General features: G+C 35.2%; 1 protein-coding gene across 3 annotated transcripts in view; it reads right to left on the reverse strand.

The window, feature by feature from the left end:
• The window catches only part of LOC121869335 (G protein-coupled receptor kinase 2-like), a 60,824-nt gene that overhangs the window by 11,964 nt on the left and 32,852 nt on the right, over nucleotides 1–16,008 (reverse strand). For all 3 annotated transcript variants that reach the window (XM_042370647.1, XM_042370656.1, XM_042370639.1), the window contains exons 9-12: nucleotides 10,235–10,350; nucleotides 4,191–4,283; nucleotides 2,999–3,142; nucleotides 1,097–1,234 (exon numbers count right to left, since the gene is read on the reverse strand). In XM_042370647.1, coding sequence (XP_042226581.1) covers nucleotides 1,097–1,234; nucleotides 2,999–3,142; nucleotides 4,191–4,283; nucleotides 10,235–10,350 — 491 coding nt within the window. The remainder of the gene's footprint in view (nucleotides 1–1,096; nucleotides 1,235–2,998; nucleotides 3,143–4,190; nucleotides 4,284–10,234; nucleotides 10,351–16,008) is intronic.

The raw sequence follows: 16,008 nt of genomic DNA on the forward strand, positions 1-16,008 counted from the left end.
ATGGTTTCGGAATTTTCCAGGCTTTATCTTTCCAACTGTGATGACAGGAAGTGGTGAGTTCGTCTCTACTCCCCGTTGTTTTCGTAAGGCGCTGTGATTTTACAGTTCTAAAACTTTTTTATGCGTTTATTCAAAACTATGATTTGGCGAGTTCGTCCCTCCTACGCTAGACGCCTCATATTAAGTCTAATGTGAGGCTTGTGCCTGGACATGATGTACAATTTCAGCAAAATTTGGTTCAAATTTAGTAACAGCAGCCTTTACAAGTTGTGTGGTGGGAGTGTTGGTGAACTTTGAATGGTACAGTAGGTACAGTACATTAGTGTACTGTACTTGTTATCCACAAAGGTAAGCACACTATGTCTCTTCACAGCAGTACATTGATCCAAACATTGAGAGAATGATTAAAGCTATCTTATCATGTACTACTTGTATTTCCTTCATCCTCTTACCCCTACTTTTTATTGTTCACCCAAAATACACATGTAATTATAAATGGCCACACAGTCAGAATTTAAGACATCGTTCAGCCAGCAGCATATATACAAATACTGTATAGCTATTCGCGGCCCCATGGAAAAAGGAAGGTTGTGGAGTCCTGCTCTATAGGGTCCTGGTTCACTATTCTCTTCTATTATGAATGTCGAAGGGCAGACACTTCACTAATATCTGTATAAACAGAGCAAAAAATACAAACAGTGTTTTTCACGTGTCACATGACAAGAAGTGTACAGTACTATTTTATACCGGAAACATAACAATTGTGATGATTGGCTAGAAATACACTAAGACAACACAAAATATGATAATGTGCGTGCACACACACACAGAGAGAGAGAGAGAGAGAGAGAGAGAGAGAATTACCTTTTTCTCTCACTGCACAACTCAAGTGCTCACAAGTTGCTTGTGTCTGCTGAAAACATGGCAATCAAAAGTTTTCTGAAACACTGTGCAATCAAATTACAGTAGATCTCATGCTGAATTCAATAAATTAATGAAATTTGCTAAATTTTTTAATCTTTTCACTTGCTTTCTTACTACAGTACTGTATTAGGGAAAAAAATTAATAGCTTTGTAACCTTATAATAAAAATTACCTCCTGTTGCCAAGGGATTGAGACAGACCCAGTGTTGAATTTGTAGTAGAAAGAGTCATCTGTAGCATCTAGGTTGACACCCTTCACTGTGCTAAACTGTTCTATGTCCAACACATCCTTTGCATATACTGCATGGGGCTGAAAGTATTTAAGATCCATGAATAATACAAACACTGATTTATATCAATAGTGAACAGGGGTAGAGTGGCTCTCTCTTACTTCAAGCCGTCTTGTATCACAGCAAAGAGTATCTAGACATATCAAGGCAGATTACAGATGGTAGGACAATTAAAAAGAATGAATTACAGCAAGTTGAGGGTCTATAAGTCTCTTGATTCTGACCACTCTGCTCCACTGCATGAAAGGGCTTACTAGTGTGAAATGAATAAAGTAACATAGACCAGAAGATAAATATGACTGCTTAAAACAAAGAAATGCACAACTATCTCCTTTACCAAGTACAGTAGAGAGAGTGTATGTTCTAATATCTAACACAATTCCGAGTAGGAGCCACAAAAATATAGCAATAACATTTACAAATGAACTGAATAAGATGGCGTGGACAACTCAAAAGACAGATTGACACAACTTTTGAGTATTTACCCCTAAATGATGGAGCACTTTTTACATAGACTATTTAATCTGGCAACAAAAGATGAAAGCTTTAAGAAATGGTTAAAATTATAAAATGTTCTTTGAAATGGGGCACGATTTGCTCACTGAATACAGTGGCAAAATTGGGAGGGGGGGGGGCTGAGGCATTGCAGAGTGCTCTAGCTCTGGACATGTTTTAATATTGATTCATTATCATCATCTGATATGATTAACCTCATATGTCTAGTGTATGATTCATCATAAATACTGTAATATATAGAAAAAATACAATATTATATAATGTAATTAGAACTAAAAATAAAAGAACAAGCTCATCCTCTCTCTTCCTCCTGCGACGTTATTTTTATTTGGTAATAATGGAGATTTGAGACATCATAGGGGTGGATTTGAGTCACAACAAAGTAGTCAGTACCTGTCCCTGTAATTCCCAAACACAGGTGTCCTCTGATGGTTGTAGTTTTTTCAGTAATCATAAAGTACATGTTTATGAGAATTGGGCATCAACACAGCAAGGGTGAAACAAACATAAGTTCATTCCAAAATGATTTTTGGTCCACATCATCACAACTATTCCTGTCTCCTGCATCACGAACACCTTGAGCACGTGTTGGTGATGTACTCCTACCCAGTACATGTGCAACACATGGAGAAGTGCTTCTACCTCACCTTCCTTCTGGTCTCTAAACACTTCTCCTACACAGATGACTAATTTGTCAGTGTCACTATAGGTCTAGCTCACACACGAGCTATCGTTTCAAAAGTCACTCGGGAATCTACCAGTTCTTTCAATTTCACCCTCACTCTCTGATTTCCATAATATTTTACTTATTTTTCTGGGTGTCACGGCAACACTACTGTGTCAAAGAGTCTTTCCACGCAACACGTCACTGGGAATGCCAGATACTTTCTCTGTGATGATAAAAATGCTACTGTTGCAGGGAGGGTCATGGGGAGGGATCAATGCAGGAAAAGAAAATTCCCAACGGGTGACATTAATCCACTCGAGCAGAAACCAAGCCTCAACTTAAAAAATTATGGTGCTGAAAAATCCTTCACTGCGGAATGAAAGGCACTCATCATCTCTATACAATCACCGTCGTTTAAGGGAGTCAAGAGCAGGAAGTTTTAGAAAACTAAGAGACAGGTGAACCAAACAATAGAAGGAGAAATATTGAGGTTGTCAAGACACAAGGAAGAAAAGCATAATACTGTACTGGCAAGATATAAAGGTCAGATTAGGATAACAAAATAACACTTCCAAAATTAAAATCACACTTCTTAACTTACATCTGGGACAAATGGAGGTTCACACATCCCTGCCTCTAATCTTTTCCAGTTGACTGTCTTATAGAAATCATGAGTTTTCACTTCAACAGCGCCATGTCGACCTCTTGAGCACCCCAATCGTTCTCGCGCATTCTTCTTTAACAACTGTGGTACAGGATTGGTGTATATATTAATGTAAATGTAATTTCATTCACCACATTGAAAAACTACATTTAGAAAAGTTATAGATTAATTTCCCAAAAGCAGTAAGAAATAATGAGATAATTTTAAGGTACACAAAACTTTCTGGAAATGTATCATTTCATACATAAAAAAAAAAATTATATATATATATATATATATATATATATATATATATATATATATATATATATATATATATATATATATATATATATATATATATATATATATATATTATATATATATATATATATATATATATATATATATATATTATATATATATATATATATATATTATATATATATATATATATATATATATATATATATATATATATATATATATATATACATATATATATATATATATATATATATATATATATATATATATATATATATATATATATATATATATATATATATATATATTATATATATATATATATATGGCTATGCAGACCATAACTTCGTAAGAGCGAAAGAGAAAAAAAAGAAAAACACCAGTAAACGTGGTTAAACTCATGAACTAAAAAATTGAAGCTTAAGTACTCAGGATTATGTTGCCATAATCAGATAACAAAAAGCTTGTCATGATTATTAGTAATTTATTAGCAATTATTAGCAATTTAGAAGCATTAGATTTGATATAATTTGAATAATTTGATTTTGGATATGTACTCATATACAAGAGATTACTGTATAGTGATCACCACAATAATCACCTTGAACTACATTTTCTGGTAAAGAATTGATACTCATGTTGGAAATAAAGATACAGCAATACTGTACAAAGATTATTGAATGCAAAATAATGTACAAGCAGACACACACACATAGGAGCCCACTTCCACATGGTTCCCTAGACATCATTCACCACAAGCTATCATGAACTTGCCAATACATAAACATTCACATCCCCATTGGCTTATGTCAAAGGTAAGAAACAAAATATCTTCCTTATCTCAAAGTGATACAAACACTTCTCAATAAAATACACAACTTACTTGTTGACATATCAATTTAGCTTCCTCTGAGAACTTGCTTGAATATAACTCTGGCTGTTCCTTCACCCGACGATCAACTTCCTCTCGCTTTACCTGAAGGAATAATGCTAATTACTCACACGAAGCTACTACCAATAGCTCTGAAGTAAGAGTTTGAGTGGTAATACAACTAAGGTACTATCTCCATAAACCGTCCACTAATGAACAATATTTCAACCACTCGAGGCAACAGGTCCACTCACGAGCCAGTGGTCAGGAGGGCCACTCACACACACCACAGGTTATTGTCATAATAATCTGAAACTATCACATATTAAAACACTGGTAGAGTTTTTTCATCTGCAGAAACACCTACTAGTTAGGCTCAGAGGAAGACTTTTATAATTACTATTAGTAAACCATCCTTTAAACTTTTCTTTTAACCATTCTCCAAATTTCTTAATCACCACAAGTTACAATTCAAATAAGCAGCAAGAAGTGTGCTACCCTATGTCACCAACTGCTGCATTACAAACTCAACAACTTCTTCAAGGCTTGGCACACATGGTCATAATGCAGGGTGATAATTTCTGGATCACATTAAATGTGGTAGCGAGGCAGCTGTCCTGGTATTCCCAAGAAAATACAAAATTATCAACACTGACAACAAACTAACTAGCCAATTTGACATAATCAATATACTAGTCAACACGCATCATGTACCAACACAAACTTAAATTTATAATAAATTCAAGAAACCTATACTGTATATATTGTACTGTACATCCAGTATTTTCTGATCCATATGGAAGAGCCAAAAAGTATTGTAGAAAATTAAATAAAATAAAAACTAAATTATATGAACAAATGTCAGTTCTAAAATCCCCTACCAGCCAGCTACTAACAAGTAATATGTTATAGAGAGGCAAAGTCTGTTTTTGCTTGTTCAATAAGAGATTTATTCTTTTCAAATATTCTTGGTATATGCTTCACTTTGTATCATCTAAAGCAACATGCTAAGTTTCTCGGAATATGCTAAATGTTTGGAGGTGTACTCTAGCCAATCTGCTTAGAAAAAAAAAATATTACATGCATCACCATGCTCACAAAGATGGAAATGATACATGTGAGAAAAGAATAACTGCAAGTTTACACACTGACAACAAAACTAAATGTTGAAAAAATTACCTACAAGAAAATGCATGGACTTATAAACCTTGAATGATTGTAAGGGCCTGGAAATGGCAAGATAAAAATAACTGCTAAGCAGTAAGAGAAAAGATACAGTATATTACTTAAGAACATGTATGAGTAAATTGCAGAAGAAAAGTACAAAGAATTAACAAGGATGAATCAGACCTAAAAGAAAGTAGAATGTCTTAAACTTCCATATAAACAATGTTGTGTGAAATGGAATCTTCTCATAAGATAATATATCAAAGGATATAAAGCAGCATAACAAGCTCTAACTTGTAAAGGAGGAAATGATTATAGTTTAGTGACATTAATGTACCATAAAGATCGAAAAAATCACAGGGAATCAGTTGAATATAAAAAATATGCAAGATATAAAGAGAACAATAAGCTTCATGCAGTAAACATGAGAACCTGAGTTGAGGGCTAGTTAATTAGACTGGCCAGACAATGCTCTTGAGACGGAGATGATACAATGTGCATTTGATTTAAAAAAAATAAGTGTTGTAACAGCCCACCATGTGTATAAGGGAATAGGTGGTGATGGGATTGTGAAGTTTACAAGTGACAAATCAGGGCTGAACATTAACATGTGTCCAACGGTCTTAGGCAAGTATATACGAGAGTTGGACAGGTAAATTTCAGGTTCAACTCGCCTGTGTAGGCAAGTGGATTTCAGGGATTGCTCAAGTGTTTTTGTACGAATAGCAGATCTTTCCTGAAGTTACAGGTTTACTTAGAACAAATACAATTAACACATGACAATCATTTAACAGAATATGATAGCTAAAGGTCTTGGGCAAGTACAAATCTCTTCTTGGACACGTAAGCTTTTACCGTGACTTTCCCCCAGGACAAGTCGTGCCGAGCCCTTAATGTTCACCCTTGGAGATTTAAAGAAGGATGCAGATGTGTGGACCAGATCTTCATCAAGAGAATGCTTGTTGTAAAAATGCTGGAAAAGTAAAAGAGAGCATATGCAGCACTTATTCATAAGGAAAAATTTTATACTGTACAGTATTACAGTGGACAGACGAGCTGTGACTAGGATTCTCCCCTAAGAATACAACAAAGGCACTGCTCCAAGCATATCCTAACTCTATCACCATGAAATTCGATTTCAAACCTAAAATTTTTACGACTTGAAAATTTACAGAATTTTAGTTGAATAGAAGGTAACCCTCAGAAGGGATCTCTGCAAATTTGATGTAAAAATGTTACTTGAAAAAGCAAATATGATTTAAGTTTCCATAACAAGCTCCTTGGGCCATCTTGGTTCTAATTCCTGGTGAGAACCCTGATTTTAAATGTTTAGGGGCTGTATTTATTTTCAGTATTAAGTGAATGCCAAAGGCCCACCTGAATAATGTTACATATGGAAATCTGTGCCAAATCAGTGTACAAATACTGGAAATCCCTAACAAGTTGAAAATATGCATAAATATTTAACTTGTAAATAGCACTGACAAACTCAAACAAATACAATAATGGACATATGTTTTGGCACAGCATTTATGGTTATAGGCTCAACTGACAAATACAAAAAGATTTTAAGAGAAATCCAGGGTGAAGGGATCCAAGATGGTATTGGATAGATAAGACTGACTGGTTGTGATACAGGGTAAGTCTGAGTATATAATTACATACGGTGTCAGGGTGTTTAGAAGAGGGTCTTTGCACATGTACAACATCTTGCATTAGTAGTAAACGTCAAGACAAATCCTAATACAGGTTGTACCTCTCTAGTCCGGCATTCTGTGGTCCGGAAACTCCCGTGGTCCGGAACGACTTTAGTTTGTCCAATAGGTAGATAGGCAGCTTTTTTTTTTACTTATCTGAATTATTATTATTATTACAGGAGTATTAAATTTTTGCCCCTCAGGCCCCAATGAGTTCAGTGGGCTAATCATAAAAAAAAAACCGCAGAAATTGGTTTGTTTACATCCGGCAGTTCAGAGTACAACATTTAACCCTTCAATATATATGAGCAGTAAATAAGTGTTGCTTTCATATTCTTATGGAGAGTAATGACGATATGTTTTCACATGTGCACTTACATACGAAGCAGTCTCTTTTTTTACCATTAATGGTTAGCTACTTATATTGTTCCATTTATTAACATTAAATAACATTACAGGTACTTCAAACAACCATATTAATTTTTTTTAAAATTTTACTACAGCTAAAATCAGGGTCTTATTTTCTTCAGTTTAATATGTAGAACCAATCAGTCACTGGTTTTGTAAGCTTTATACATAAACAATGCCGACGTCTCGTCTCCTCTAATATTCACGTATTATTAATAAATTGTATTGTTAATTTTACACACAAACATTAATTAAAAATTAAACATATATATATGAATAGTAAATAATTGTTGCTTTCATATTCTTATGTAAGTAATGACGATATATTTTCGATGTACTTTTACTTCTTTCTTCTTATTAAATAACATTACTTAAAACAACCATATTAATTTTACTAGCTACAGCCAGGTCTTATTTTCTTCAGTTTATATATGAACCAGTCAGTCACTTTTGTAATCAAAAAAAAGTTTTAATATTATTAATGCATTGTATTGCTCATTTTGCACACATAAACATTAATTCAATAAAAGAGACATTCAGTAATAAACAATAATGAATCTTTTGTACATAAGAGAAATGACGCTGTTTACAAGATTATGCAAGTCGTCTGCACGTTGGCGGGCCGTTCAAACCCGTCGAAATTCAAGTTTCCGCCGTCAAAATTGTAATTTATTTATTTTTTTGTGTTCCAATAAAATACGTTAAGAATTAAAAACTCGCGAAATTTGAGAAGCTACTATACGACATTTAACCCTTCAATATGTCTTCAAAGAGACCATGATGCAGAGAAAGTGGTGCTAGTGCTTCCAAGCATAAGCACAAGTCACTATCTATCCAGGAAAAGGGTGAATTTCCATGGTCCGGCACCGGTCGGGTCCCGAGGTTGCCGGACTAGAGAGGTACAACCTGTATTAACATTTCTTCAAAGACATTTTCAAAATGCCACTATACCTAGTGAGTGCAGGAGTGGTGAAGCATATCATGAGATAGACTGAGGTTTTGTACAAAAAACTTTCACGTGGACACAGTGAAAATTCAGACATTAATAAAGAGATAAAAAGGCCATAAATCAACATTTTCCTTTAGATTTCCTTATTTTGATTTATTTTCATGAAAAGCTTCTAATAAAATAAATTTTAAATTTACTGAACTGATACACTAACATGCACTGATGAATGGTACCTGACAACGAATGTAAAAAAAAAAAAAAACTGTAGTCTGACACAGGGAGACATATGCAGGCAGACAGATATACAGACAGGAAACTCCATACCATAATCCACTGCTATATAGATGTGTAAAATCTATACTGCAAGGAAAAACTAAATTATTCACAATTTGTCTTGGTAATAAAATGCCACAATAATACCGAACAAGAGCCGTAAATACATCCAACCCAGACCAAAACCATTAAGGGCCCATTAACTGTGTTCAAATAATTCATGTATTAAAACTGGTTGTAATACACCTGACAGAAGATGACTTACTCTGCAGAAATTGTTTCCCTACAGACAGACACACAACACGATGACTATATCCAACTAAACCTTTTTGGTTGGGTGAATAACAATGAGTTGACCTACTAGATAAAAATAGACATAAAGGATGAATAAGACAACCAACTCTAATTGCATTAAGTGATACAGTATACATGAAATGTGAGTAAGTTCTGCCAGCTAAAGAAGAATGAAGATCATCAATTTCACAGATGCTAATGTCAGTGCTATAGGACAGAAAGCAAGGAGTGTTAAAGAGGACCTGATACTGCTCTCTACCATACAGGTTAAAGCCAATACCAAGAGAAAGTGCAGAGATTGAATTGATGAAGCATCCAGTTATTGTTTGAAGAGAGCGAGATAATGATAGAGAAGAACATAGCTGGAGAGCATATACAAGTGAACTGGTTGAAATTATGTAGATATTCCAGAGAAGATCCCCGAAGGTTTACCATGACTCAGTCTTCAAGCTCTAAGGCCAGGAAAGAGCCTGATTATAACACCGAGGAAAAATCTACATTTTTCTTACTGTCTTCCTGCTACTGTAATACTGTAGTTACCAGGGTAGGTCACATTACTACAGACAAAACTGAAGGACTGATTCCAAAATCCTATTTTCTAGCTAGGTCCACTGCCAGGAGGCTCCTGTTAAAGCTCAAGCCCTTATCAGGGGTCTAGAACAGTAGACCACACCCCAACTACTAGCAGAGAGGTTGATCTTACAATCACCCCATCCATCCCCTTTGTATTTATCCTCCTTAGATGGATGAATTGGAAACAAATATTGCCCTCTAGAGGCAGGGAGCCTACATGAGTGGAGTTAGTGGGGAGGGGGGTGAGGTGCACTACATGTGAACAGGAAGAGCTACATCTGCTGTGTAGCAGTTTGCTGGGTACTTTTACATATCACCTAGCCAGGTCACTACACTTAACATAAGCAGGCAGTTTGGGTAACATTAGTTCTTAAAGAGAGAAACCTTGGGACAACAACCAAATTAGTGGGCTGCCTCTGACATCATGATTGTGGCCATAGCTGGTGAAACTGTGCCCTTATAAGGTAGATTTGGCTGTCTTTAGATCTCCTGCCACTAAAGGACAACCTTTGCTTCCAATTTATACTTTGAAAGGGGACATTTGTGAAGGGAGAGGATGGCCAACTGCAAGATTAGCCTCCAGCTGGAGAAGCAGTCAACTGTCCTACACCCCATAATGGCTGTGCATTAATAAAAGATGCCAGGTGAATGGTTTCGAGCTAGAAAGGTTCATAAAAGTAATAATGTTTACAAACCTTTTCTTTACGTGCTCTGAAAGGTGCCTGTCCTTCAATCATTTCGTATATGAGGCATCCGAAGCTGAACCAGTCTGGGGAGAAGGTGTACTTCTCATTGTCTATAACTTCTGGTGCTGAAAGAAAATACAAGCATTTTATGATAAACCTTCTGATGAGAAAAAAATTTAAATTATTCAAGCAATATGTAGAGAAAAGGCACCCTTCACTGCAGCTGATACACATGCATGGGGTTAATTGCATTCAAAATTCCTGTAGGAGATTTTTCATTGAAATATTTGTGGTAAGTGTTTGACTTTGGTTCCCTGCTCCAGTGAAAACTCAACAACTTGAAATAATAGGGGTTCTAGCCGATACAAACTATGAAGGCCACCTCCCAAGGGGGGGAAAAAAAAAAAACAGTACTTTTCCGTTATCTGTCCCCATCAAAATTTAAACGTTTTTTAGTACTGTATCAGATTTAGGGTTATCAGACATAAAGCTCAAACACTGGACAATGATGAGAAAACAAATGGAAAAAGCTTGCGCGATAGATGTACATGTACTGTACACGACTGACCAACGTGAGCTGACCGTGACTGAGACACATGACAAGTAAAGTACTGTACTTGTTTACACTGAGGCAGGTAGTCGCATCCCATGGCTGCATGGCTACACTACATGTGTGCCATATACGAATATTATGAAAATTTTAATACATACACACGGTACGGTACAGTACAATAGAGTACATAATATTTCAAAAAAATTAATAAAAATTACAAAATTCGTAATATATATTTTGTAACATTACAAATTATGGGCAATTTAAAATTTGAAGGGTACAAATTATTTTTTTCTTTACTGTATTGTTGCAATATAGTGATCGGTTACATTTTTATACTATGGGGCAGCACCTCTCAAGATGACAGAGCAACCTGTACGCCAACAACACGTTGCCAGAGCATCTGTAGAGATAATCCAGATTTACTGGTCAGTACTGACTCAGATACACATCACCAGTGATGATGAATGGTATAATGAAGAGGAAGAGACAACAGTTAGAGAAGAGAATGATTCTGAAGATGATGAAGGCAGGAGCAATGGAGATGAACCTGACCAGCCACGGAAATGGAGGAGGGAGTATGAGGAGTCGAAGTGGACCACGCCTCCAATCGTGCTTACACAGTGTGTTTAACAGCACGCAATCTGGTTTGACTGATGCTTGTTCTGTTATAGAAGAATCAGAATTTGATTACTTAGTGGAATGTTTTTGATTATGGTCTGATGGACTTAATGATGTCTGAAACAAACTGGTACGGTCATCACTCGATATAAGATTGTGATGCATTCCTGTAAATCTCATCATTTAATGAACATCATACCCTGTATATTGAACTTGTTTTAGCATGATGTCAACGAGGTAACATTACAGTCATCAGTCAAAGTGGGGTTTTCACCCAAATGGGCCCAAAAGTCATGATATTATAGGATCTCAACACTACAATAACACAATATTAAAGAGATGAAATCATACATAACAGATGAGTATGTGACGTAAGAGAGAGAGAGAGAGATTCCAATGCACGTGCTGTATTTTCCTCTTTATAAGATGCATTTATTTATTACAGGTGTGGTAATGAATGACTTACGGAGAAGCTTCGTATTCATCTGACCACCACCCTCCGTCCGCTAGCAAACAATACACATTATTGTAATAATGCATAAGTGTACAGTGGGGTATGCTATAACGAACGGATCCTACTACGAATATTCCTATAACGAACGGTTTTACCTATAAAATTGAGAATGCTATAACGAACGAAACTCCTACAAAGAACATAATTTAATTTTTTTTTTTTTAATTTATTGTTTTATTATTACAAATATTAATGATATTCTTTATTTCAGGGGTTTAGATGCATATTTATGCACTTTTTTACAATTTTTACAATTTTATATTATATTTTTCAGTGTTAAGTGGTTGTATTTGGGGGCCTGGAACGGATTAATCCTATAACAAACGAATGCTATAACGAACAAGGTTCTAGAACCAATTAGATTCGTTATAGCATACCCCACTGTACCTGTACAAAAGACGTGGTCATGAACGATTTACTGAAAAACTTATGTATCAGGCAATGCAGATTATGTGGCACATGTACTTGTCTCAGGCAAGTGACTTGTAAAATTTATGTGCCCACAATTTATTTTTTCTACTTACCCTGACAAATTTGAGGAAATTTCTTGGCCATTTTTTTTATGAAAAAAAAAAATAAATAATAAAAATTTAAGGTACAGTTGTCCCTGGATTAACGAACACAATTGGTTCCACAGAGCCGTTCATTAACCAAAAATTTTGTTCACCGAAAATTTCGTTAACCGAATATTATTTCAATGGGTTATTGGGTAATTGGTTCCAACTCAGAAAAGTATACATACAAAGTACTGTATACACGGTAATAAAATTAACCAAACATTAAATATACACTAAATACTGTACTGTACAGTATACTGTACAAAAATACATAAAAAACAATAGAATACAGTAGTACCGCGATTTACCGATATACGTGGTCGATTGAACCCACAGGGTACCGCGGAAAGTGAACAACAGAACATATGGGATTAATTCCAATAGAGACTGGCCCGACCCCCAAACTCCACTTTTTCCAACACAATACCTATGTTGTAGTAAAAATAACATCTAAATTTTATGATGGTATGCTCACACAATTAATATTTAAGAGAAATACAGTCGCCAGGTTAATGTCCATTCAAATAATGGACTCAAATCCCCCCCCCCTCTTCCCAGCTCACTAGCTCCTACCTCTCTGAGAAATGATTGGGTGAAAACACTAGATTTTAACGTTTAGTAATAAATAATACCTCAGACTAAAGTTAGGATAATATAATTGACATTTCTGGATTCCTTGCAGGTCAGGGAATATTTTGAATGTAAACTTCATATATTTTGCACAAAAGATAAAATATTTGCTTTGTGTAAACCAAATTATTACATTAGATCTAAAATTTGTATGTCTAATGCAAAATCCATGATGTTTATATTCAAAATGATCATCATATTGTAAGAATTCCAGCAATGTAAATTATATTCTGGCCGGGTAATTTGTATGAATTTTATGAGCTAAAACAAATATCTTCAGTAAATAAACAAAGAAATATTCTTCAAGGACACTATCTGTCAATCAAAATACCCCACCTCCGCCCTCCCTCCCTTCCTACCCCCCACCCCCCACCTTCCCTCCCTACCAGAGAAGCGATTGGGAGAAAATAGTATATTTACATTTTTAGTAATAAATAATAACCCAGACTAAAGTTAGGATAATATAATTGACATTTCTAGATTCCTTGCAGGTCAGGGAATATTTTGAATGTAAACTTCATATATTTTGCACAAACGATAAAATATTTGCTTTGTGTAAACCAAATTATTACATTAGATCTAAAATTTGTATGTCTAATGCAAAATCCATGATGTTTATATTCAAAATGATCATCATATTGTAAGAATTCCAGCAATGTAAATTATATTCTGGCAGGGTAATTTGTATGAATTTTATGAGCTAAATAAAAAAAATTAAAAAAAAATTATACTTCACCGCATATGTGAGTAGATGCACCGCGGAAAATGAAAGGAAAGTGAAAGTCCGGTTCCTCGTAAATGAGAAATCTGAGAAATCGCATAAATGAGAAATCGCGGAAAGTGAAACCGTGTAAAGCTGGGTAATACTGTACTGTATTTTAACTTACTTTGAGGTGTGTATATCGTATTCCCGGCAGCTTTGTTTACATATCAAACAGCTGATTGTAGAGGCAGTCGATGATGACATGCCATATTCTTTAGAGTGCATTGGTTCTAATGCCTTCTTCGTGTTTCATAATAATTTCTGCACTGTATATTATCATTATGTTTAATAAATTTCAGAATGACCAATAATTTTAATGTAAAATACAAAAATATTCAAGAGACCAACAAACTCGATGTTCATTCCACTGTAAACCAAGTTAAACTGAGAAGCGTTGTTGGGTGATTCAATCAGCTGATGGGCGCACAAAAACTTTCCCTGTACTGTCTATATTATCAATATGTAAACTAAATTTCAGAATAATTTTAATATAAAAAATGCAAATATTCAAGAGACCAACTTTCTTGATATTTACTCCACTGAAAACGAATGTAAACATAGAACTGATTACTGTATTGGCAGACTGGCCGACCAGCTGATGCGCACAACAAAACGTGTTTCTCATAGGCTTTCGTTAATCAAAGTTTTGTTCGTTAATCGAGCTGAAAATCCTTATGGGAGCTAATTCGTTAACCAAAATTTCGTCAATTGGACCGTTTGTTAATCAAGGGACCAATGTATATCGTGTTTATCGTCATCACAGATCACTTGTTGTCTGTCTACAATACCCTCACCAGGTCAGTTTTCACTTCATTTTATAGCACAATTCTGCTGATACAGCAACCAATGGGAGGCATTTTCTACCTTTTAAAATATTCCAGTCAGAATAGACCAATAGAAATAGGAAGGATCAACTGTGATGTCACTGAGGCTGTAGCAGTGTGTAGCACCCACCTGGGCCTTATGGGAACAGAAATGCCAGGAATCAGCTCAGCCGTAATGTCACAATATGGGGTCAAGTCAAGCACACACACACATCCCCCTCCTATCCTGTCACCTCACTGGTTATACATGCACCCTGTACAGTCATGCAGTACCTGACAATTTCCCATATGAGTAGTTTCCTCTCAAAATACTGACTTGTCCACCAGGCAAGTGCCAGGCACAGGGACATGAAAAATTACTTATACCATCCCTAATGTGGGCATGACCAGGCTGCTGGGCACTTAATCTGCACAGCTTGCTGGTATGTATCTTATAGTACCTGTACAGTATTCTCCTTCTCGTAGCTTATTGTCTAATAATGACCAATTTTACATCTAAAATTTCAAGTTCACTGTTTATTGAAAAAAGATAAGCTTGGTGAAGCACTTGCAGGTCTTTTTTGTACATAAATTATCATGTGTGTGTTATATATTTCATGTAAAATTAATATTATACAGTATTCTATGTTTTGAACATTGTTAATTTCTCTATGCTATCAAAATAGCCAATGTAATATAAGCATAAATAAACACACGGAAAATTCAGTCAAATGAAACAGAAAAGTTATGAAACCAACAAATACTAGTCTGTGCTGGAACACGTCACCTGACCCATTTCTTGTCACAAAATTTTTCTCTGCCATCTCTGGTGAGCACCTGCATTAAATTAATAATATATATATTATTTCCATGCACAAGTATAGCTGTGTAGATGTTTTGGGGGGAAGGGGTTAAAAAGGCATTGCTCACACCTACCAGCTGTTTGTTACTGCTTCGTGTCATTAACTCTAATTTTAACATAAAAATGTTTATCATTGTTTCCTTTGATAAATGAGTAACAATTAAAAAATCTAACTTGAAATGTTTATACAATATTCCTGGTTAACAGTTACAAAAAAAAGGAAGATAATTACCATTAACCATCATTAAGAATTACTAGATGGCATCTCTACCAACCAGCTGTAGCCTGACCAACGTTATGAAGCCCAGCAGTCACAACACATGAGAGAGACAGACACTTTTGTTCCTGTACACAACATTCTAACAACAAGATGTAACCCACTATATTCCCTCTTAAATAAAACAATATATCTTCTGTAATTTTTGGTCTATATGTTCAGATAATATCGCTTTATTGAACATACTTAGGATCATTGTTTTA

This window comes from Homarus americanus, unplaced genomic scaffold (assembly GCF_018991925.1).
Source record: "Homarus americanus isolate GMGI-L3 unplaced genomic scaffold, GMGI_Hamer_2.0 scaffold32583, whole genome shotgun sequence".
Lineage (NCBI taxonomy): Eukaryota > Metazoa > Arthropoda > Malacostraca > Decapoda > Nephropidae > Homarus > Homarus americanus.